We start from the raw sequence: 25,625 nt of genomic DNA on the forward strand, positions 1-25,625 counted from the left end.
CTCATTCCTTGGTTTGCTCCTCCAGTGGTTCTCAGTGGGTTGTCACTTTGAGTGATTCTTGGTTATTCTCCTTTTTGTGTAAGCAAGTCAATCAAATTGCCTTCTCTATCAGGAGGTGGAGAAGAGGGCACTGAAGAGTTAAGCATTTTGCTCCATGTTTGTCTTAGAGGTTAGAGATGTTTGGCTCTGGGTGTGGATATGCACCTCTTTGGGCAGCACAAGGGTAGAAAGGAACTTGGCAGGTGATTAACTCAGGAGGAGAGCCCAGAAAGGGAAAGTAGCCTGGTCCAAAGACAGGTTTCTCCCATACCAGATACATTTCCTGATGTTGGATGAACATGGTCCAATTAAAGAGCATCCCTCTCTTGGGGCAAAGTGGACAGGAAAGATTTTGAGGCAGCATTATCAAGCTTGGAAGGGATCTGTGAGGGGGGAAACACATCTCTGGGTATTCCCAAGTTTTCTGTCCTATGCCCTTTCCCGCTTTTCAGCCACCTCTCCTCAAAGTCTCTCCTTCCTTACCCCAGTTTCTACCAAGCTCCAGGATTCTCCAGGTGCTACCCTGCCAGATTTGTACACATTCCAAATTCTCTCACTCTAAGGATTTGGCCCTTTACACTGCTACCCTTTATAAAATGTGAGGCTTGTGCCAAGCAATCTCTAGTCTCTTCCAGTTTAAACCGTCTTTGTTTTCATGGAACGAAGTCCCCCATTCCCCAGAAAGGAGTCTGCATGTAAATGGATGTACAGTAAAGCAATAAAGTCTCATTATGTGGACACTCTGCCTATTCCCTGGAAATAAAAAGTTTCCTGCTAGCTAACTGATCCTGATTCTAACTAAAACGTGTTATTTGTCCTGGATGGAAAATTTATGGCATTTGAAGGTGGAGAGAGAATGCTGTTCCCTTCAGCAGACAGACAAGGGCCCTATTTGGCTGGGAAGCAGGGATGGGAAGTGGGCATGACCTTTGGGAAAACTAGCTTGGCACAGCTCCTGGACGAGAACAGGAGGCTGTTGTTAGAGAGACACAGCCCTGTCACATCCAGGATGCCCTTGTCTAACTCTAAGCTCTCAGCTATACAATAAGAAAGTTAGCAACTTCCTTTAGTTATTTCCAGTCTTGTGCATTTGGTACCTTCCCCTTAGTTGCCCAATATCTTCTTGGAAGGAAACTTGAGGGTGAATTTACTGCTCGACTTACTACATACATAAAAGGATCATGGAGAACAACAACAACAACAAAAAGATAAAAGTGTTGGAAACATGCCTGGGAACTGGATTTCTTCAGGGGAGACAAGAAGGCAGAAAAGATACTAAAAATACTGTAACATGGGATTGACACAGAGAAACGGGCCAGTAGTTCTTAGGACCCAACAAAAAGAAATTAATGCCAACTTTAGGATAGATTTAAGAAAGAACATTCCAGAAGTGAATCCTATTAAATGCTTATTCATTTTTTAAAACCCTGCTTAGTAGTTACCATTTTGGGGAAGATTTTTCTGAATATCTTGTATCTTTCTTGCTTTGCCTGGCTAACTCCAACTTTCCCTTAGGCTAAATATCTGCAAACCCCATCCCACCCCAGTCAAGTCTGATTAAGTTCACCATTATCCTATCCTATAACATCTTGTAATTCTTTGTCTTAGTACCTATCATGGTACCAGTGCTGCATTTATGGATGTGATTAGTTTTCCATGTCTGTCTCTCTCATTTGCCTGTAAGTTATATGACCTTGAGATTGTATCTGTTTTATTCATTATTGTGTGTCCAGGGCCAAATGCAGTACCTAGCACAAGGGAGGTACTTAGTAAATGTGTTTAGCAAATGAATGAAGGGACATATAAATGACTTAATGAGTGTCTTTTGAACTGAAGAGAATTTTCCTTTTCTGGATAGCATTAAAAAAATAATTAAAATCCAAACAATTTCACAAAATATCCTGGATAGTTCGGGAGTTGTTTTTGTTTCTTCGGCTCATTGCCAAGGCCTTGAATCCAGAAATGCTTTTGGCCAAGACCTTTTAAGTTCATTGCCAATTCCCTGATTTGTGAAATGCCTTTGGCCAAGAAAGTGCTAATTGCCATTTCAAACATTTAAAACTTTAAGAGATCTACTTCTGTTACAAAGATGAGACAACCATGAATACCTTCGAAAAATTTTAAACGTAGCTAATACCGAACTTCCAAGAAATCATACAGATAGTTGTTCTGAAGACATGATATATTATTCCAAACACATAGTAGTAGAATTGCACCCAACACTACAATTGTAATGTAATAAAAGCACAAGGGGATAGACTCAATATATAATAATTTAATGTGCTTTTTCCTCCTAGCTTGCCAACACTTTGAAGACCAGGGGGCTAGCTAGGTTAGTCAGAACTTGACTATCTGCCGCTGTGCTGAACTTGAATGTGGAAAAAGGAAGGCTAATTGGAGTGAGGATGTTGTGCTGTAGTGGAATGTATTTTCTTTGATATCCGTGTTTAAACTTTCATTTTCATTTGTAAAAAAAAAAAAAAAAAAGGAGTTAAAATTGATAACTTTTGAAGTTTCATATGTTTTTAATTAAGCAAAATCTTTTTTTTTCCCCCCCAAATGAAATCTTCTATGAAGCCCAATGTGAAAAATAAAGATGAAAGTTGAGAAGCTTGGTGAGAGAGAGTGTGGGGGGGGGGGTAGGGGGGTGTCTGGAAACCATTCTGTTGATTTCATCTCTCCCACTGTCAGAAATTTCTGGAGCACCTTTTCAGAAAGTGAGAAATAATGATTCCTTTAAGCACAATTTGAAAAACACAGCTCTATCTTTAATTTTGAATTTAACTTAGTTTTATTATATTGGTGGTATTTTAGGACCATAGTAATTTCTATGATTATTCTTAAAGAAAAATATTTCCATGTCTTAGTTAATGGCTCATTATTCACAGCAATATTAAATACAAGAAAATCTAAATGAAAAAACAAGAGTTAAACAACATTTTGAGTTAACCACAAGGAGATTTAGTGAGAAAATGTTACTGTGAATGATTAGATGTTATTCCGTATAGCACACAAAAAATACAGTGAGCAAAACATTTTAGAAAATTGTTATGCTTCAATTGTGATGATCCATTATTTGTTGTTAACTTGGCAGGTGCCGTGCCACAATGCAAGTATTTCCTTACAAACAAGGACACACTTTTATGCAAATGCTGAAAAGTGTTTAAGAGATCTTTGCTAAGGAAAAATAGTATTACTCTCCAAAACATAAACTGTATGATATTCAATTTGCATCTTACTTTATGGCAAACCCTTAGCCTTGATGTTAGAAGTACAAATTGAACTAATTAATGAATTTGATCAGCGTCCTTTAGGCTATAGTTGTGATGAAACAACTCATCGCAACCTCCACATGACTTGGAGAGGATAGTGGTCTAATGCAGGAAAAGGTGGTAGACATGGGGACGGATGTTGGTATGAGCCCAGATGGGATCTTTCTTATGGTAATTAGTCTCAGGAAAATGTCTCTGATAGCAGATTTCTTGGTGGCACCAGCCATGCGGTTGCAGTCGTGCCTTTCATGGTGTCGGCAGTAGAACCCTTTCAAGAAGCCATGGGCCACAGTTGTACCCATTGTTGTGGGGCCTCTCTGCTCAACTTTTTTGGAAAACTTTTCTGAAATTTTATTTTAACTGATTTTTTTTCCAGCATTGTGGGATGACAGTCACATTCCCTATTAGTCCAAAGAAGAGAGAAAGAGAAAATATATCATTTGGATGCAATCCAAGGATAATTGGAGTGGGTATAGGGATACATGATAAGAGACATAAAGAGATGTATATATGTTCATGGCTCTTGGTTTCTTTCCAACTTCCTCTTTTTAAGAAATGGACAGTAACCGTTTTTTTTTTTTTTTACATTTAATTTTTATGTGTAAGTAACATTCAAATTATTCAAAAGCCAGCACACATAAGTATACGGTAGAAAGTCTTCTTCCCATCATTGTGTCCTGACTACCTAGTTCTCCCCTAATGAGTCACCCTTGTTCTTAGTTTTATGTGTAACCTTCCAGAAATTCTTTAGTCATATAAAAGCAAATACAAATATAGATTCTTATTTTAAGAAAACTAGGGAGATAATTTTCTTTTTTTTTTTTTTTTTTTTTTTTTTTTTGAGACAGAGTCTCACTCTGTTGCCCAGGCTAGAGTGAGTGCCGTGGCGTCAGCCTAGCTCACAGCAACCTCAGACTCCTGAGCTCAAGCGATCCTCCTGTCTCAGCCTCCCGAGTAGCTGGGACTACAGGCATGCGCCACCATGCCCGGCTAATTTTTTCTATATATATTTTTAGCTGTCCATATAATTTCTTTCTATTTTTAGTAGAGGTGGGATCTCGCTCTTGCTCAGGCTGGTCTCGAACTCCTGAGCTCAAACGATCCACCCACCTCGGCCTCCCAGAGTGCTAGGATTACCGGCGTGAGCCACCGCGCCCGGCCTAATTTTCAAGATCTGTCCCAGGAAGCTGGTAGGTATTTCTTCTCATATCCAAAGTGCACATATAAACTCCTTCTGATATTGTAAGTGGTGTTACAAAGACAGAGGGCTCGCTGGTGGACGAGGGCTTCCTGTAACTGGCCTGCCGAGTAGGGGTGACAAAGTGCAGTTGAGTTGGGACTCCCGGAGCACACGACTTCCCTTCCCACCACTATGAAAGTAAAGGGAAATCACTGAAAGGAACAAGAGGAAAAAGAAACCAGATCCATACCTAGAAACAATTTACAGATGAAATGTGGATATCTTTTCAAGTCAACTGCTTTTTCTGTTATTTCCTAAAGACATTAAAATAAACCCCAGCCAGTGCCGGTGCTGTGAGTTCAGAGCAGAGCCCACGATGTTGGCAAATCACTCCACTGGCCCTAGAAATGGGGCTGGATTGAAGCGGAGCTGAAAGAATTACAGTGTTTCCTTCCTCTTGATGACCCTCTCTGGAACATGCCTGGGAGGAGTGAGCGCGGGAGATGAGTGGTGTTCGCTCAGAGGCAGGGCTGAATGGTGCATGTGGAAGGGGAGGTGTGCGCATGTGTTATTTTTGGAGACTGTAATTCCACTGCTGGTTTTCTTAGCTCATCCTCTCTTGCAATGTTTTTATTATCGTAACCTCTGTCCTGCGATCTTAAAAGTTATCACTGAGGCTAGAAGTAAGAAGGATGCTTCAAGGTCAGGTTTGGAAACCCATTCTAGTGAAGATTTTCTCCTTCAATCCCATGTATTAACATGACAATGAAATGCAACTGTAACTCCTGCTTACGTTAAGACTTGCCTTTGAAATTCTTTTTCCTAATTAGATAAAGATGTAACTGCTAGTAATATCGTACCCAAAACATCACTGTATACATTGGCAATTGCCATTAAAAACATATTGTATGAGGAATTCCTATGCAGTACAGTGCTTGACATAAGTAGGTGCTCAGGAAAGGTCTAGTAGATGTGCACTAGTCAACCTTAAATGCTCAGCAGCTTTGATCCCTTTCCTTTGGCATTTTGTAAAAACGGTAACATTTGCTTTTTCCCTATAAACTCAGTAGCTATCAAAACAATTTGTTAAATATGGACAAGAAGGTCAGTTTAGACTGAAAGAAAAATTTTCATTTTTAGCCTGATTATTCTAGAAATGGGAGCCAAGTATTTCAGGCAAAGGGAACAGCATGTACAAAGGCTTTGAGGTAGGAAGGGGGATGGTATATCAGAGATTTAAAGACCAGTGAGCATTTTTAATCCTAGCTCTGCCTTCAATAGCTGTGGAAGATTGAACAAGCTACTTGATCTTCTGAGCCTTCATCTCTTCATACTTAAAACTGAGTTAATGGTGCATACCTCACAGGGTTGTTGGGAGAATTTAATGTGTGTTAAATGAGATAACATGTAGCTTATTTGAAGCACTTTACATCCACACAAAGGTCTCTGAGACTCTAGCTGGGTCCTCATCGCCCAGTGTGTTTGACTTTTCTAGTCTCCTGATCATTTTAAGTCAACTTGAGAGCCAACCATTGGAGCTAGAGAACATTTTCCATCCTTTAAATATTTCCACATTTAAGCAGAGGAGAGAATAGTCACAGATTCTGTTTGCTCTGTTAGAAACTTTAGAAATTAAAAGGAAGGAGAGGGAAGAAGAAAGGAAAGGGGGGAGGGGGAGAGAGAGAGAGAGAGAGAGAGAGAGGGAAAAAAAAGAACCTGAGAAAGCAAAAAGAGGATTTTCTTTAAAGTGTGCTTCATCATTTATGGAATAAATTCAGGAAATAAATGTTAAAGGTCAAGAGAGTTTTGTTTTACATTTGGAGGGAGGTTGAGTTTTGGGGCTAGGTGTTCAGAAAACAGAATAAAGAGAAATGAAATAATGGTCATCGAGTACCTGATATATAACAGACACAGTGCTTGGCAAGTTACCTATTGTATCTTATTTAGTTTTCATAAGAATTCCAGAAGATAGGTCTTATTTGCCTCATTTTAAAGATGAGGCAAATGTTTTTAAAAAAGAATGAGGCAAATTAGGCTCAGAGGGAAACACAGACTTCCCTTAGTCATTGTCCCTCTCTATCTTGGGATATTTAATGTGGAATTGAGCAATTCTTTAAAAATGAGTCTATAAAGCATAGGTGTATGTAGTTGATATATTTCTTTAGAATACTTTATTATTGTGGCAGTACTACGTTAGCATCAATTAATAACTAATAACTGATGATTATTAATTATAATACTGATAATGCCATTATCATTAATTTATCTCAGCGTAACAAATATTTACTGAATACCCAACTATGTCTCAGGCACTACAGTGGACAGAGATATAAAGTGCATGGCTTGTTTGGGGAAATAATGGGTGGCCCATTGCAGCCAGCAGGTGCGGTGGGCAGGGGAGGTTTGCAGGGTCTAGGTGATGAAGGGTCCCGATGCCTTAGTAAAGTGTTTTGGATCTTGTCCAGTGGAAGATAGGCACATGGTCAGAAAGCATTTTAGGAAGTTTGCTCCCACAACTACTTTTAGGCAAGGCTTTGTAAGCTCCAGTTCATCCTGTGGGGTCATGTTAATAACCTTTGTCTTACATTATGCTTCCTCTTTCCTTTTAGGAACCGTGGAAGGTGCCATGGACTTGATTTTGATCAATTCCCTACCTCTTGTATCTGATGCTGAAACATCCCTTACCTGCATTGCCTCTGGGTGGCGCCCTCATGAGCCCATCACCATAGGAAGGGACTTTGAAGCCTTAATGAACCAGCACCAGGATCCACTGGAAGTTACTCAAGATGTGACCAGAGAATGGGCTAAAAAAGTTGTTTGGAAGAGAGAAAAGGCTAGTAAGATCAACGGTGCTTATTTCTGTGAAGGGCGAGTTCGAGGAGAGGCAATAAGGATAAGAACCATGAAGATGCGTCAACAAGGTAACATGCCCCTAAATTATGGGCAGGTGAGGTCCACTTAGCCACATACATACACCTTTTGCTTTGGAAGCTGCTCCTTCAGAGGCTGGACATAAGCTACCTGAGTGTAGAGCTTGAAGACCATGCCTGCCTCTTTCCAAGCATTGCTATCTCTGATACACAGAACATCAGGGATAAAAGAGACCATGCAGTCCAATCCGCTCAGTAGACATTGTGCCTGCTTCGTGAGATGAAGTAAAATATATGTTCTACTAAGTGCTTCATGGCACTTATGGCAATATGACAATGTTACATGTATGTAGTATGAAAACCACAGCAATGAAGACAGCTGACCATTGCCAAACTATTGACTACTTTGAGCTTTCTCATTGATTTTTCTTATAATACTTTGTTTCATTTGCCCCTAAATACTCTTAAAGGAAGTTAATATTTTAGGGGGAAAATTATTAGTATAGTAGAAATAAACATTTTAAAAGGGAAACACTTATCAATAACTCAGTGTAATTGATTACTTGTGTATCAGTTATCTATTGCCACAATAATGCTGTGGAGCATAACCACAAACCACAGTGGCTACAACAATAAGCATTTACATCTTGTGAGTCTAAGTCAGCTGTGTTGATTAGGTGGCTCTGTTGACTTTGGCTGGGCTTTCTTGCATATGTGGTGTTGGCTGGCTGTGGGCTTTTTAAGTTGACCATGGCTGGGGTAAGCTGGCTCGGTTCCATGTGTCTGTTATCCTGTAGCAGGCTAACCTAGGTATGTTTTCATGAGATGGAAAAGGTGCAAGAGAAAGGCTTCTTGAAACTGAGGCTCAGAATTGTGCACTGTTACTTCTGCCTCATTTTATTGAATGACACAAGTCAAACCGCTGAGCCTGGAGTAAGGGCGAGAGGGCACTACAAACCGAAATGGCAGGGAGTATGGATTCACGGAGGGATGGAGAACTGGGGCCCTCTTTGCAGGGTACTATTCTTGGAAAGGGACTGTGATCTAATTTTAGCAAATATCCAGGCCCAGCTCAGGAAACACCAGGATTTTGAAGGATTCTGAGAGCCTTCTATAAGGGAGGATTATTACTCCTTGCTACCACCCCACAAGGCAGTGATGTGATGGAGCTCTTCTCCCAAAATAGCAGTGGGTCCTAAGCTAAATCTTTAGGACAGTCCATCAATCTGATGGCCGTTGGGGGAGCCGGTGTTGCAAATACCATGTAATGATTGTCTAAGGCTCCCAGGCTGAGACAGACAGGTTGACTTCTGGTGCTGTCTGCAGGGAGGAAGGGACAAAGTTCCAGCAGAGATGACCCCTCTTTGTTCTGCCCAGGAGGATCTGGCCCCTCACCCATCAGCTCTCTGGCTGTTACACCTAAAATGAATGCATCCTTTCCAAATTAATATTGTCATAACCACAGGGGCTGTCATTTCATGAAATGATGACAAATGAGGGTTTGTCATTTCATGAAACAATGACATTATGAGATCTTTACAAGTTTGACTTTTAATGATAAAGCTAATCCAGATAAGTAACACACCTCTGCACGTTTCTGACAGTTTCTTATATAGTAGAAGAATCTGCAGCTTTTTAGATCAGTGCTTCTCGGAGTTGAATGTGCTTATAGATCACCCGTGGATCACCTGATCCAGTAGGTGTTAGGGAGAATCCTTGAAGTCTGCATTTCTAACAAGATCCCAGGTGGTGAGAATCTGCTTGACCACGGACTCTACTTCAAGCAGCAAGTGTTTAGGATTAGCCTCTAGCTGGTGTCTACCTGAAAACATTTCTTTAAATTCACGAATGGTAATAATGAAAGATTTGAAGGCAGCAAACTCATTTTAAGGTCAAAAGTGATAAAATCACTATTTATTACAAATGAAGGAAAGGGTTCTCTTAGTAAAATCATAATGTTCACCTTTAAATGACACCAGGGTAAGTGGGAAAAGTGCACAACAGAAATTCCCAGGAATGCAGCCCTCCGGTGAGGGAAGAGAGGTTGAACAAAGGGATATGAGGTGTGCCAAAGCTATCACGGCTGAAAGTCGGCTCTATTATTTTTCATATGTGTCATTTTGGATTTGACTTGTATAAAGACTAATTTTCTTCTGCTGATGTTTCCACATTCTCAGTGAAAATGATCTGAGATTGTGCCCCAACGGTTTCATAAGAATGAAATGTGAAGTGCCACCGTGCCCTTTCTGGGCTGTCCTGAGATTGTCCTTGACAATTAATAAATGTGTAGAGCATATTGAACCAGAGCATTGGGAGTTAAAAAACATTGTAATGATCCCTCCAAACCTAGAGTAAAAGATAGCTTAAATTCAGTTAAGTGAGGCAAAGGCAGGCTTGGACAGTGAGCAGCAGTAAAGAGAACACGGCTTTTAAACTTATACTCACCTAAGTTTTAATTCTTTCTCTACCACTCCTCAGCTGTGTGGCCTTAGGCAAGTTTACTTCTATTGGCGTTATTTTTTATCATCTGTGAAATGAGTATAATAATACCTACAAAATTGTGTTGTTTTAAATATGGTGGTGTATACAAGAAGCCAGTTCCCATGAGTGCATCAATTTACACTGTAGATGTGTTCCTAAAAGCTTACATAAAGTGAGACATTGCAGAAAGGTGCATCATAATAAGAATAGCAGTTTTTAAATGGTGGGAATGGGATTTGATGCCAAATGATCTGACTTCAGAGCCTATATTTATAACCACTGCGTTACCCTTTGCACATCACTCTCACTTAATGTTAACAACTCTCTCTGATTCTGAGCACTTATTTTATAAAGTACAGTGATTTCACTGGAAACCCTAACAAGCAACCCAGGGCACACAGTAGAGGGTGCGGGAGTAGAAGTCAGGCAGGTATGGGTTTGAGCCTACTCTGCAATTGAATGGGATGGCCTAGGACATGCTATTTAATTGAAATCATAGTTTTTCCTCATTTGGGAAAAAAAATTGGGATAGAGATTTTATCACAAATATTTGAAAATTAAATGAGGCACTTAAAGATTACTATCATCCAGTTTATAGTAAGTGTTCAATAACTGTCATTATAGTGTCTGTGATTAATAATTTGATGGGACTATTTTCTTATTCAATTATAGAAATTTTTAATATCGTGCATTAATGTAATTGTGGCAGTTTACATAAAATAGAAAAATAGGTAGCATGTTCTCCCCTATATTTTGACAATAACAACTCAGGCTAGTGAACTGGTTCTATTTCTCTTGCTGACCAGCCAGTGGAGTGAATACCATGCAAGGAAAGTAAAATCCATTATGGTGAGTCAGGACAAACCTCCAAAACTGTGTCTTCAGGCCACTGTTAATTCCCTAGTAAAACATCATGGGGACTCAGAACTGCTCTGCCTAGGGACACAGCAGGATAGGATAAACATAAATATATTCCTGCTTGCTGCTGACTTGTGCATCTGGGGAGGAAGTGGAAAATCCATTTGCAATGTGCCAAAACACAGCTTAAATTGGCTCGCACAGCCCAAATAGCCAGACTGTTTTTTATCAATGGCATCATCCAAACCAGTCAACAGCAGTTTGTTCAAACCTCACTGGTGATTTCATTTGAAGGTAGGGAGTTATAAATGAAGTATGAAACATTTTTAGATCGAAAAATTGGTTTCAGAATGATCCATCAGAAGAAACAAATGTTTTTTTAATTCCTATTTTCATTTGAGAAATAGCTTTATATTAAAAACATCAAACTTCCCAAACATGATTTGTGAAGCTGATAGAGAGGAGCCATTCATTTCTAAATAACACAAATAAACATGATAAAAGTAAATAGGAAAACTTGAAAATCAGATTTGTTCATTTCTTCTTCCATTCCACAATGATGCTTGAACCTCTCTCTCCTTGTGCCACCCATCAGGGATGCAATGATTTTGGCATTTCCTGAATACTCATTATGTGCCTGACATTCCCTTCATAACTTCATAAACATTACTGTCTAATTTAGACTTTATCAAATACATGTCAGATGAAGACTTTAAGGACCCCATTAATAGATGAGGCTTATAGCTATTATAACTTAGGGGTGTTCACTAGCTGGTGAGTGTTGGATCTGGGAAGGTAAAGACAGGCCTGATTCCAGAGGCCGGATCTAACCACTACCCCGTGCTGTCTTTCAAAATAGATGAGATCTTTCTCTCCTGGAACACTCTGTCTAGTAGAGGAGATACACCACGAGTGGGGCTGCAATGAGGACTTGCAGGGTATTTGGAGAGTAGCCATGAGAGCACCTAACCTGTATTCCAGGGGTTGTGTAAGGTCCCTGGAGACATCTAAATGGAGACTGATGAGTGAGTGGGAGCCAGAGAGGCATGGGGGAAAGGGGTAGAAGAGAAGGAAGGAAACTCATGACTTGGATGTGAGTGATCACAAGGTCCGTTTGAGGAACTTAATATAGTTGGAATGGCTGGAATTGAGAGGTAAGAGTGTGAGCCTGGAGAATGATAAGTCTGGAGAGCTGGTGTTGGGGAATGAGCGTGGAGATCTTGAGTTTGTGTCTCAAATTCTACACACAGTTGTCCTTAACCCCATCTCCCACATTGGTGAACTGTGGGTATACTGTCTACACAGGGCTGTAGTGAAAATTGTACAAAGTTGTAATGGACATAAAACTACATTATTACCCTGGTCACTTATCTAACATTAAAGGGGACAACTGAAATTTAGCTCAATTGTTTTTCATCCATGAGAAATATCTTTGTGTAGAAGTTTTATTGCCATCTGCTTTTTTTCTCCAGCCCTTAATGAATAAGTGGATTGTGTTCTTAGTTAAGTTCTGTTCATTAATTAGCCCAGCCAAACAATCTTAAGTCATGTTCTAACCCGGGCCTCAGTAATCTCATTTATAAAATGAGGTGGTTGGATTTTAAAGCCTTTTGAGTGCTAACGTTACATAATCTGTGAGAGCCTCCAGAGCCAAGTTCCCTGGTTCAAATCCTGCCTCTCCCATGTACTTACTGTGTGATCTTAGGTTACTTAGCCTCTCTATACCCTAGTTTTCTAATTTATAAAGTTAGGATAATTGGAGTACCTATCTCATAGAAATATTATAAAAATTAAATTTATGCAAGGTGCTTAGAACTGCACTTGGTCCACAGTGGGCACTATTAAAAGTTGCTTTTTGTTTTTATGATCCAGTCAAGTCACATGACATCAATATGTGAACCAAACACAAGCCAGGCTGAAGTAGACTGTGAAAGTTGGAACTCCTTCATTAGTACTCAGCAGAGAACAATCAGCCTAGAGACATTAATGCAGGAGGTAACAGGCTGGACAGCAGTGAACTCTGGTGCGATGGTGCCCCTGAGAAAACAGCTTTTAGGCACAAAGTCTGAAAGAATAGACAGCCACAGAGTAGGGGAGGGGGGAGCTATTGGAATGGAGCCTACTGGGGAAGGTGTGTTTCATTGCAGAACACAGTGCTGAGAACTGCCACAGTCAGCTAAACAATCTTCACACACAGGGGCAGAAAATATAAACAAGCCACATAGAAAGGAACAACAGCGTGAAATGATCAGAAAAAATTCTCATGAGCGCCTAGGAGCAGGTCACCGAGAGCAAGAGATGCACGCGTCAGGATGGCTAGATGAAGCACCTTGTCAGTGTGAGCAGGAGCCCCACGAAGCCCGTCCCCTGGCCGTCCAGTTCCCGCCTGCCTTCCCCTGTGTGGTTGGTCCTTTCTCGTACTGTGGGGAAAGCTGCCCCTCGGGTCCACATCCTAAATGTCAGCACAGCAGCGTTGTCATTTATTTACACTGACTTCTTCCAAGCGCCTCGGGGCTTAGCTTACATCATTTTTAACATGCTGTGAAGGTAGACGTTATTGCTTCTGGATTACAGATGAGGAAATTGAGATGTGCAGAGCTGATTAACTCACTCAGAAAAGTCCCTTAGGTGGCAGAGGGTGGATTCCAGCCCAGGACTATCTGACTGCAGTGCACACACTGCCCTTCACGCTCCCTGGGTTTGCTCCAGGTCAGCGTCTGCACCAAAGCAATCACATACCTGGCCACCAGGGAAGGCCTGGCAGGGGACCATGCCTGAGTCAGCAGGCACAGCCCATAGCTGAGGAAAGCAAGCAGAAGACCCTAAAGCCTAGGTCCTTCTGAGCATGTGGTCAGAGGCATCTTCTGTCCTCACAGGGTAGCTGTCCAAGCCAGCAGTACTCACAGCACTTAGTCTCTCCCAAGTCACCCATCTGAAAGCCACAGATGAGAGGAGAATGATGGCACGATGACCAGCTGATTCACCATGAGGTCCTCAACAGGAGTCTCTATGAGCCTCAAGGCTTGGTCCTGGGCTGAAACTCTATAGAAATTCATATCTTTGGGTACAAGGTGTTTTACTATTGATTTCTAATGTAGGTACCTTGTGGTCAGAGAATTTGTTATTACCGAGATGCCCTTTGTGGCTAAATAGGGAGGCAATATGCTTGAAAATAACATGCATTTAGATAACTGGGCATAGGGTTTCATGAATATCCAACAAATTTTTAATCATATTATTAAAATCTTCATGTTTCCTTAGTAATTTTCAGTCTGATCAATAATTTTCTGAAAGTTTCCACTGTGCTTGCAGTTTCTTAAATTCTCTCAGTTTTTGTTTCATGAGTTTTAAAGGTCTATTGTTAGATACATATACAAGTTCAGGATTATTATATCTTCCTAAACAAGATGTGTGAATAAAATCTTCTAACAAGATTTTATTAGATGGTGGATCGTTCTGTCTTATTCGTGTAAACACCATCTTTATCCCTAAAATTTGTTTTGGCTTTAGAATAAATTTTTTTCTGTATAAATGTTACAATACTAGCTTCTTTTAGTTGGTATTAGTTCAGTATTTATTTTTCTATCCCTTTGTTTTTCAAGCTGATGTGTCATTATGTTTAATGTATAGTTCATGGAAATAGCAGAATTTAAACTTTAAAATATAAGATTTTCTTATCTGAATTCATTCCAAGATCCTCTTTTAACATATATTTGTCTTTCCTTCTGCCATCTTATTCTGTCTTTTCCATACCATAATTTTCTTCGGGCCCTTTTTTCTCATTTTATGTCTTTTGTTTACTTCCCTTCTCTCCTGCCCTCCACGTTGAGGAAAGTTATATAGGCTACTTCTCTTCTTTTAGGAGTGATCCTTATATTTTTAACATTGTCTTAATTTTTAAAAGCCTAAAGTTAATTCCCCCTTATTCCACAGAGTTTGGCTTTCTGCAGATTATGGCATAAATTAAAGGAATTCAGAAACTCTAGTTGCTGGGAGAATGTTAGAAGATTTTATTTACACATCTTGTCCAGTAAGCCAAGGGAATCAGGAAATGTTGTGTTCCAAGCTTGACACAGGGACAGAAATTTTCAGTCAACTGGCTTATGCTTTTAAAAGTCAAATATAGAATAACTTCCCTTGTTTTCTCCTAGCACTGTCTAGTTCCATAATTCTGTCAATTAACACATGTATAATTAAAGGGTAGAAGGCAAGATATTGGATTCCATCGTTGTCTTTATTCTTCAGTATTCCAATATTTACACCATTAGTAATAAGTCCAGCATTGCGCTCATTCCATTTGAGAAAGGCTTGTGGCATCTAAAGCAATAAGAATTATCTGGAACAACACCACCACCGCCACAAAGGAACAAGGGAAAAGCCATTTGACAAGTGTTTTTTCTTTTCCACTTTGGGGAAACTCATATTCCAGTCATATTTTTTTCTACTTTGAGAAACTTGGTAGGGATTGGAGAAGGATGTCAGAGTCACAGGTAATGTGGTTTATTGTTAATGTCATGACTTAGTTTGATAATAAATACAGTTAAGGATCTCAAATCCAAAAATATGAAATCTGAAATGCTCTAAAATCTGAAAATTTTTGAGCACCAATATGATGCTTAAAGGAAATGCTCATTGGAGCATTTTAGATTTTGGATTTTTGGATTTGGGATGTTCAACTGATAGAATGCAAATATTCCCAAATCTGAAAAACCCCGAAATCTGAAACACTCTGATCCTGAGCATTTTGTGTAAGGGATATTCAATCTGCGCTAATCAACACTAAGTCCTCACTTCCCCAATTAGATGTGTGGGAAAATTGTGCATATGTACATTGTTTATATATATTTACATTTTTATAGAGGAAATGACCATTCCTTTCATCAGATTCTTAAAAAAAATCACAACCTTAAGAAAGATTAAAACCCATTAGTTAACCACTGTTTTTCGTATCCTAAAAACTAGCCGACTCCTAGCCAGTCTCTGCCCTCATCTTTTGAGGCAACTGAATTTCAAAGCTCAGTTGCTCCTGGAAAAAATGTGTGACCTCATTTTTGGTATTTGTTTTCTCTCTCTCCTTTAAAAGCTTCCTTCCTACCAGCTACTTTAACTATGACTGTGGACAGGGGAGATAATGTGAACATATCTTTCAAAAAGGTATTGATTAAAGAAGAAGATGCAGTGATTTACAAAAACGGTGAGTGTGTGTTTCATTTCCTTCCAGCACCATGGTGTGAGACATGAGATAACACATAACATATTGGCTCATTATCCTATTGCAGTCTTGGGGGCAGATGTTTGAAACAAAGCTGCTATGATGCAAGCTTATCAAATTCTGTGTATGATAGGAGCCCTCTTAGGTGAGATGTTTGGGTACTTAAGCAAATGAAAGTGGAACTCATATATATATATATATATATATATGATAGATATATACATTCATAGACATGAATGTGCATACATTGTACATACAATAAAACCCCATCATAATATGATAAGTGAGGTCCTAAATTCAGTCATGTAAAATGGGAGGTTTGATTATAAAATTAAGGAAATGACCACAGTAAACCTGGGAAACCAATTATCAGCAGTTCTGGAGGTCCAACTATATAATCCGAACCTGTCTAGGTCCTAGCTGTGGTATGGTACAGTTGCCTGATCCAGCTGGAATACTGATGGGGAGCATTCTGAATTCTATGGGTGGACAGGATTTCTGGGCTAGAGCAGTGATTCTAGGTGCCTCCTGGTTACCTGCTAAGTTGACAGGGTCACTTGACACTTCCCACCTAGCTTTGCCTGCTGCTCTCTGTTCACCTCCCTGTAGAACATGAGAACTTAGACTACCTCCGTCTTCATGTGTTTGGGGGTAGATCCTGCAGGCTAACCTATCTGCCCCATCACCATGCCTTTCTTCACAATTGGGAGAGCATCGCACAGTTTCTGCCTTTTCATTCTTCTCCCACATCCAATGTGTGAGAGCACATTTTATCAGGTCAGGGAAAGCTGACTAAGTGGAGAGGCCAGACGAGGACACAGGAGGGTTTGAGTGTGACCTATCATTCTCCACTTTTCTTGATTACTAGGGTCCTTCATCCATTCAGTGCCCCGCCACGAAGTACCGGATATTTTAGAAGTGCACCTGCCTCACGCTCAGCCCCAGGATGCCGGCGTGTACTCGGCCAGGTACATAGGAGGAAACCTCTTCACCTCGGCCTTCACCAGGCTGATAGTCCGGAGTAAGTGACTGAGAGGCCACCATCTGTGATGGTGTAGCTGTTAGGATTTTTAGTGCAAGTATCATAAATTGACCCTGGATTCTTAAGCAAAAAAATAGAGATTGGTTGGAAGGATACTAAGGACTTTTAGGAAATTGATGGAAAGCTGACAAACAAGTTCCAGAAAAGACAAGCTCCAGGGAAGATCTGGGTCTGAGCAGTGGAGGTGAGGGGCAGGGAGGGGAGGGGACTTTCCCTCTAGGCTGCTGCTATTACCATAACTCAGCTTCGACAAAGTTTCTTTTACTTCCAAATTTTGAATCCCTAGGATAAAGAATCAGATTGGCATAACCTATGTCAGATGTCCACTGACCTAGACCAATGAGAACTTGGTGGATCTTTCCAGATCACTTAACTCTCAAAGATGATTTTTATTTTCAGGTTTGAAAAATGCAGGAGTTTGAACTAGTGAAAACTTTTATTTTTCCCATTATAACTATTGAAGTCGTGAGTAACTATCACCATTACATCTTCCTATAACTTTTATAGGAAATTGATGTATAAAAAGCAAAAGATTTGCCCTGAATTTTCCCCAGCTATGTTAAGTATTTGTGATGTTAAATATTCAGGTATTTAGGCCTAAACACCTGGGCTGCTTTGTCATTCCTCTAATGATTGGTATCTCTAATTCATGAAGATTATTGATTTTGCTTTGCATTATATTCATTCATTCATTGAACAAAATATGTTTATCATAACTCTGTGCCAAGAATTGTATTGGTGTTGAGAATACAGGATCATAAGATAAATCCTTGTCCCTTGGGTAATTCCCAATCAGAGCAAAAACATATATAGATAAATAGACACTAAAATATGACAACAGAAGTATGAAAAGTGTCATTCATCTAGTTTATGCCTCATGCTAAGCCACCTCTATGAGTATAAAATATAGCAAGGTATTTTATAAGCAGGACTATTTGAGCTTGAGTCAAGAGGAATCTGTCTATGTACCCATGATTTGTTTCCTCCTAGATGACTTCTGTGCTTGACTTTTCTTCTATTAAATGTTAAAGCAGCCTTTTTATAAGACCAATCTTTAGAAAAATATAACTTATGATGACAGCAAAAATACAGTTTTCAGCTTCCAATAGTTTGCTTCACAATTACCTCTACATGAAGTTTCTGTTGACTTGGGAGAAGCAAGCAACATTCCCTTTTATCCTACTACACAGGAAAGTCCAAATGACAAGGAAGCAATTTGCATTTATTTCATTTAGATAGTTTCTCTGTAGTCTGATACAACATCATGTACAGGCATATTCAGAGGGTAAATGGTGGGTACGTTTCCTAGGAATATCAGAAACATCAGATGTTGATACATGGTTGTTTGAGATGGGAAAACCAAAGTGTTTTTCCTAATCTCTATTCTCATGAACACAACACTTCTGACAGCAGACGTGTGGGGGGTTTTCTTACACACCAAGCAGTTCTCCAGCAGTCATCAGCTGTGCTTCCTACAATTTAACTCAATTCTGACTCTGTCTACCTGGTGTCAGATCCTACAGGTTAAGTACTCAGTCCCATACGACTGCCTCCAATTCAGATGCCAGTTGCAGGCCCTAAGTTGTGACCTGTGCTTCTAATAAACTGCTATAAATTGCGGGTTCTTAACACTCCCTCCCTAGGTTGGATTAATTTGCTAGGATGGCTCACAGAACTCAGGGCAACACATTTACTGGTTTAGTACAGAGAATATACAAAGGATACAGATGAAATAGCCAGATGGAAATATGCACAGAGCAAGGTGTGGGAAGGGAGTGTGGAGCTTCCATGCCCTCTCCAGGCGTATCACCCTCCAGGAACCCCCATGTGTTCAGTGATCCAGAAGCTCTCTGAACCCTGTCCTTCTGGGTTTTTATAAAGGCTTCATTAGGTAGGCATGATTGATTAACTCATTGGCCATTGGTGATCAACTCAACATTCAGCCCTTAGCCCCTCCTTAGAGAATAAGGGGTTGGGCTGGATGTCCGAATCATGCCTTGGTCTTGTGACTAGCCCCCATCCTGAAGCTATCTAGGGGTCCCCATCCACCAGTCATCTCATTAGCATACAAAAGGCCCTCTTTTTTTTTTTTTTTTTTTTTTTTTGAGACAGAGTTTCACTCCGTTGCCCTGAGTAGAGTGCTGTGGCTCACAGCAACCTCAAACTCCTGCCTCAGCCTTCCGAGTAGCTGGGACTACAGGCATGCGCCACCATGCCCGGCTAATTTTTAAAATATTTTTAGTGCAGATGGGGTCTCGTTCTTGCTCAGGCTGGTCTTGAACTCCTGAGCTCAAGCTATCCTCCCGCCTCGGCCTCCCAGAGTGCTAGGATTACAGGCGTGAGCCACCACACCCGGCTGAGGCCCTCTTAGTTTTCCAGAAATTCCAAGGGTTTTAGTATCTGTGTGCCAGGAACCAGAAAAGACCAAATATATATTTCTTATTATATGATATTATCACAATGGTGAAAGGCTTAAAGCTTTAAAAATTTTTTTAAATGTTAAAATAAACATGATTTAGCATAGTGTAGATAGAATTTAAAATTCATCTGAACGTTTAAGATAAAGCAAAAGATTTTAAACACATTTTGATCTCCAAGTTATTTCTTTTGAGATTGCTAGGAGTACATGTTCATTCCCCTTTTGTTGTTAGGAGTATTTTTTTTTTTTTTTTTTTTTGAGACAGAAAAAGTGAATTTTATCTTAGGAATAGAATTTCAAGCAACTTTCTACAGAAATACAGCTTGTAGTTAAATTTCCTAATGAAAGTATATTCACTGAAAAAATTGTCCATCTGTGCCACCTCAAAATAAGAATTGTGCCTCTTCCATGAATGTTGTATACAAGAATGTTACATTTGTAAGAGCGCAGGAAACTTAATAAATTTTAAATAAATTATATAAAGAGATTTGGTTTTTTGTGTGTAGTATATCTGATCACTTTTCCACACAAATACTGATTTTACTAAAATTACTCAATTTGCTAAATATTTTTTCTCTTGCTGATTTGCCTGAGTTCTTTATAGATTCTGGTTATCAGCCCTTTATCAGATGTATAGCATGCAAATATTTTCTCCCATTCTATAGGTTGTCTATTCGCTCTAATTGTTTCCTTGGCTGTGCAGAAGCTTTTTTTTTTTTTTTTTTATCATTAATAACAATTTAATTTTACAGAATCAAAGAGTCTAACAGTATATCTTGTTAGATACAGTATGTCCTCATAATGTATACATTATTTCTTGTACAATGATATGAAATAATATGGGAAATATTCATGATAAATTATTAAGTGAACAATGCAAGTTAAAAACAACAGTTTCATATTTTTAGGAGTATTTTAATGAAACCATATGAGAAGCACTGCTAATACTTAAAATCATTCTAAGAAAGTTCGAGTTGGGCTCTAGTCATTCATTTAAGAATACTTTTCCCCAGTAGGAGTTCTTTGATGTTTAATAAAACGTGATGTACAGTTAAAGGCATTTGTCCATTTCTCATAACTATAGGGTATCCCCCCAGGATAAATTGAAGCCTAGAAATAGTGCTTAAAGATTTTGTATTAAAAATCACGATGGTTAGATTTATAGGAATTTTTTCTGTATAAATTCGATTCCTGACCAGATTTCTCACAATATAGGATTTTTTTCTGTGTGCCATGAATATCTGATTCCTAAAATACAGAATCACAAGGCTTCTGAAGAAAATAGATGTCTAATTGCCTACTTGTTGCTTATCAAAAAGCTCTTTTCCTTACTCCTCCATCCCCAAGAGATAATCCCTATTATACTCTAGAGCTTTATCCTTTTCTCCTTCTCAGGATTAGGTGTGAAGTTGGCACAGGTCTGCAGGTAGGTACAGGACTAGAGAACACAGTTTAATGTAACAGGGAACTCATTTTCATTGACATTGTCTGCCATCATTAGTTTCCAACATGTGCAAATAACCTGTGGTCTGGCTCTCAGGACATCACTAATTGTCCATAGCTTCTTTCCCTTTACATATTGAGGAATATATTAATAAATATTCGCTTTTAGACATTTTGTGCCTTTATCTACTAAGTGGAAGACTGTATGAAATGGTCTGTGTTGACAGTCTTCCTGATTGTTGTAGAGAAAATACTGATAACAAGGAGTTCTTGGCAAAGAAGTTATCAGGTAACATCAGCTGTAGGCACAGGTCCAAGCTTACCACTGTGAGACTAACGGGGCAAAAACACTAGTTTCCTTCAGAGGAGAAATGAAACTAAATTCCTGATCACAAGGGATCATCTCAACCTCCTTGGATTTTCCTTATATTAGAAGGTATCTTTTGACCTAATTAACAATCTAAAATCCTCAAGTGTTGGAGAGAAGTAGCCAGGAAATCTGATTCTAGAAGGATTTTACCATCCTTATACATTAGGTTTTGCCTATCTTGTTTCATTCTTATATGTTTATCAGCTGAAAAAATAGGTGGATGCCACTAGTTCCTATTTTCCTTTTAGCCTTATCCCTCCTCCACATTCTCTAGGCCTGATGTTCTAAAACTCCAGCATGTTCCAGAATCACCTGGAGGCCTGGTTAAGCAGAGATTACTAGGCCACCTCCAGCGTTTCTCATCCAGTAGATTGTGGGTGGGGGCGGTTTGAGGTTTGCATTTCTAAGAGATTCCTACTTTGGAAACTACGACTCCAATCTCTAAGCATACCCACAGCTTCCTGAACATGCTGTGCTCTCTCCCATGCCTTGCCTTGGCCTGGAACACACTCTCCAGCCTTATCTTCTTTGCTACCTAGGTGGCCCTGCAAATTCAGCTCAGATACCACCTCCTCTGGGAAGCCTTCCTTTATGCCCTCTTCCATGCCCAAGACAGGATTAGTACTCCTTGTCTTTGTTTCTAGCGTCATCTCCTGTTCACATGTCTGTCTCTGTTACCTTTTAGAGAGCAGAGACCGTATTTTGTGCTCAGTTACCAGTGTCCACTAAAATGACTGACACCTATGTTGACCCAAAATAAGCGACCGAGGCAAAGGATCTCAATCAACAGAGGTTTATTAAGCCAAAGTTGAGGACACACTCGGGAAAAACAAAAACCACAGACAAACCTGTGGCTGTTTTGCTGAAGGAGAATTTGGAAGTTTCAGCATTTAAAGGCATACAGAAGGAAAAAAAAGTGTGGGGGTAGTAGAGAAAATGGTTACATTCTTGTGAGACCCAGGAAAATCTGCATTTTATATAAGATAAGGCAAATATTAGAAGAGAAGAAGGGAGTGAAGGAAACATCAATGATGTAGATGTTCCTGGGGAGGAGGAAGAATGTCTGATCCTGTCTTGTCGCTGTTCTGTTCTTGTGAAGGTGAACTTGTAATTCATTATTAGTGTGGAAAAGGAACAGACTTCAGTTTTAGGAGCTAGACTTAGCCTGCAGGCCTAAAGTTACAATTCACATGTCCTTGCTGTGGGAGGCCAGCAAGGAATTTCCTTAATGAATGATCTGTGGGGCCATTCTTCGCAGGTGCCTGAGGCCTTTACCTCCCCTTTTACATAGGCAGTTGAGGTGGAGGTGGTCCTGAGATTGTTATTTTCTTTTTACACATAGTAGGTGCTCAATAAAGGTTTGTTGAGTGAATGTGCTCTACTCATTACGGTCTTGTTTTCCTTAACAAAAGGATGTGAAGCACAAAAGTGGGGACCTGAATGTAACCATCTCTGTACGGCTTGTGTGAATAATGGTGTCTGCCATGAAGATACTGGAGAATGCATTTGCCCGCCTGGGTTTATGGGAAAGACATGTGAGAAGGGTAAGTCCAGAGTTCTTGATAAGTAAGCTGTGGATTTAAAAAGCCGTCGTTGCTGGATCTAGAATTTTAGACCTGGACACAGATGGTAATAGAAGCTATGTGGCCTCCATTAGACCATATGATACTTTTGTGTGAATTAGAAAAAGATGCCCTTTCCTTAAGGTTCTTTATTGACAACCACTGGAAAGTTATAATAAATATACAAATCTATGATGTCTGCAATGTGAATGTCACCCCCTAGATTTGTGCAGTGTACAACCTGCATAACTGTGAGTGGTAACCCTGATGGTGGTGGTGGTGGTGGTAGTGGTGTGGCTCTGTGGGGCAGTTTCATTATCTGTAAAATGGGCCATAATGGTGTGTTCATTCTGCCCAGCTGAGGTCATACTATTTTTCATGTTCTCTAGGCTAGTAGAGACTAAGCCAAAGAAGAATTATGCATTTCAAGGGGTTGCATATTTGACTCTGAATTAGCTTTTCTTTTTTTCTTCCCAAAGCTTGCGAACTACACACATTTGGTAGAACTTGTAAAGAAAGGTGTAGTGGACCAGAGGGATGCAAGTCCTACGTGTTCTGTCTCCCAGATCCCTATGGGTGTTCCTGTGCCACAGGCTGGAAGGGTTTGCAGTGCAATGAAGGTATGCACCAATCGTACCCTTGAATAGAAAAAGTTCTAGCAGGTGTATAAAGGAGATCCAGGTTGCTGGAAATGACGACGTAGGATATAGCTGGACTAATCAACTGCCCATTGATGGGCTACAGGGTTTTCAGTCATAGATGTTTTTGTCCAAAGTTAATTATACTTTCACAGTAAGACTATGGACCTCACAGAAAGTACTTTTCATACATATCACCTGGGGATCTTATTAAAACATAGATTCTAATTTGGTGGGTCTGGACTGGGGCCTGAAGTTCTGCATTTCTAACAAGCTTCTAGGCGGTTCCAACACTGTTGGTTTTCAAACCACGCTTTGTACAGGAAGATCATGGAATTTTTCAGTGGGCCCTAAAAATCAGAGCTTCTAGGTTGGATCCAGATGGGATTTGGGGTTTAAAAATAGAAGTTAAGATCTTATCGGCTGTGGACTTTACTCAAGCAGTATTAACTTCACCTACTCAGAGTTTTGATACTATAGATTTGAAATATATTTTGAAATCAGATAGTATGATGTCTCTAGCTTTGTTCTTGCTCAATATTTCTTTGGCTGTTCTGGGTCTTTTTATGGTTCCATCTGAATTTTAGGATTTTTATTTCTATTTCTTTAAAAAAATGGTATCATGATTTTGATAGGGACTGCATTGAATCTGTAGATTACTTAGTTGTGATTGATACAAAAGTAAAGACTGAATCTTGTCATTTTTATTATTGAAACAAACCATCAGAGCTCCAAAGGGCAAGCACCTATAGCAGTTTTGGTTGAAAGCCTTCTAGTGATGTTATGGTTGGCCAAAATGAGGACAGCCAGTCAACAGAATCCATTCATCATCTACCAAATTCTAAGAACGGTCCTAGGAGGTTCAGTGACTCCCAAAGGGAAAATAGTGGTTTTACCCTGTCCTTTCAAGAGCTTATTGAAGTAAAGAAGCACAGTTTGCACACTGAATGGCTGAAATACTTTGCTGTACAGTAAAAATCGAAAACAGGCTTAAAAAGACTAACATTTTAAACTCTCTTGATATTTTAGTTTTTAGCAGTTTGACCATGATGTGCCTAGGTATAGTTTTCTTTATATTTATTCTCCTCGAAGTTTTAACAAATTATAGAATAAATTTCAACAAATTGGGGGAATTTAAACCATAATTTCTTCAAATATTTTTTTCTCCCGCTTTCTTTCTGTTCCTTCTTGGACCTCTAATTACATGTGTTAGACCTTTTGATATTGTCCCATAGGTCCCTGAGGCTCTCATCATTTTTTTCTAACTTTTTCCCTGTCTTTGTTCTTCTGATTAGATATCTGTTGGTCTAGCTTCAAGTTCATACTCTCTTTTGTCATCTCCATTCCATTGCTAAGGCTATACAGTGATATTTTTATTTCAGACATTGCATTTTTAAATCTTAGAATTTCTTTTTGTTTTTTTTTTATAGTTTCTATTTCTCTACTGAAAGTTCTCGTTTCATTTGTTGTGAGCATATTTTCTTTTACTTCACTGAGCATAATTATTATAGTTGCTTTAAAATTCTTGTCTATTTCTAACATCTAGGTGGTCATGATTGATCTCTATTGAGTTTCTTTTCTCTTAAGAATGGGTCATAGCTCTCTTTCTTCTTATGTTGAGTAATCTGGCATTATATCTTGGATATTGTGAATGTTACATTGTGACAACTCTGGAATATGATACAGTCTTTTGAGGATGTTGATTTTGTTTTGTTTTGTTTTATAATAGCAGGCAATTAACTTGGTAGGACTCAAACTGAAAACTCTTAGGCATCAGGTCAAACTCAGTTTAGTTCTTTTATCTTTACTGGGCTGCTTTTGAGTCTGCACCAAGCATGGTATGGTTCAAGGATCAGCCAAAGATTTGGGACTTCTCTTTGACACGCCCTTTCTGGTTTTCTTCCTCACTTTCCAGTGGCTGTGGTTGCCCTGACTCTGTCCACAGATTCATCAGGCCGGAAAGGTTGCAGGTTTTCTTTGGAGTTTTAGCCTCCTCACATGGTATTAACTGTGCCCAACAATTAGGTTAAAAGCTATCTTCCCAATTTCAATTCCCTTCCAGAACCTGCTTTGTTTTGTTTTTCCCCACCCCGCTCTTTTGTGCTTTCAGGTAGTTGTTTTCTGAATGTAGCTGTATCCATGAAAAGGTTGGTCTGGTAGAAGCTTATTCAACTCTTCTGGAGGCAGAACTCCCAACCCTTTAAGTTCCTGGTAATTCAGATAAATCAGCCCTACCTTA

At 39.5% G+C, this 25,625-nt stretch overlaps 1 protein-coding gene across 5 annotated transcripts in view; it reads left to right on the forward strand.

Moving 5' to 3' along the window:
* The window catches only part of TEK (TEK receptor tyrosine kinase), a 106,208-nt gene that overhangs the window by 34,516 nt on the left and 46,067 nt on the right, over positions 1–25,625 (forward strand). For 4 of the 5 annotated variants that reach the window (XM_069474317.1, XM_069474319.1, XM_069474318.1 and 1 more), the window contains exons 2-6: positions 7,101–7,412; positions 15,784–15,894; positions 16,781–16,933; positions 22,599–22,730; positions 23,228–23,368. In XM_069474317.1, the coding sequence (XP_069330418.1) occupies positions 7,101–7,412; positions 15,784–15,894; positions 16,781–16,933; positions 22,599–22,730; positions 23,228–23,368 (849 nt within the window). The remainder of the gene's footprint in view (positions 1–7,100; positions 7,413–15,783; positions 15,895–16,780; positions 16,934–22,598; positions 22,731–23,227; positions 23,369–25,625) is intronic. The other variant, XM_069474321.1, reaches the window with a different exon arrangement.

This window comes from Eulemur rufifrons, chromosome 7 (assembly GCF_041146395.1).
Source record: "Eulemur rufifrons isolate Redbay chromosome 7, OSU_ERuf_1, whole genome shotgun sequence".
Classification (NCBI taxonomy): domain Eukaryota; kingdom Metazoa; phylum Chordata; class Mammalia; order Primates; family Lemuridae; genus Eulemur; species Eulemur rufifrons.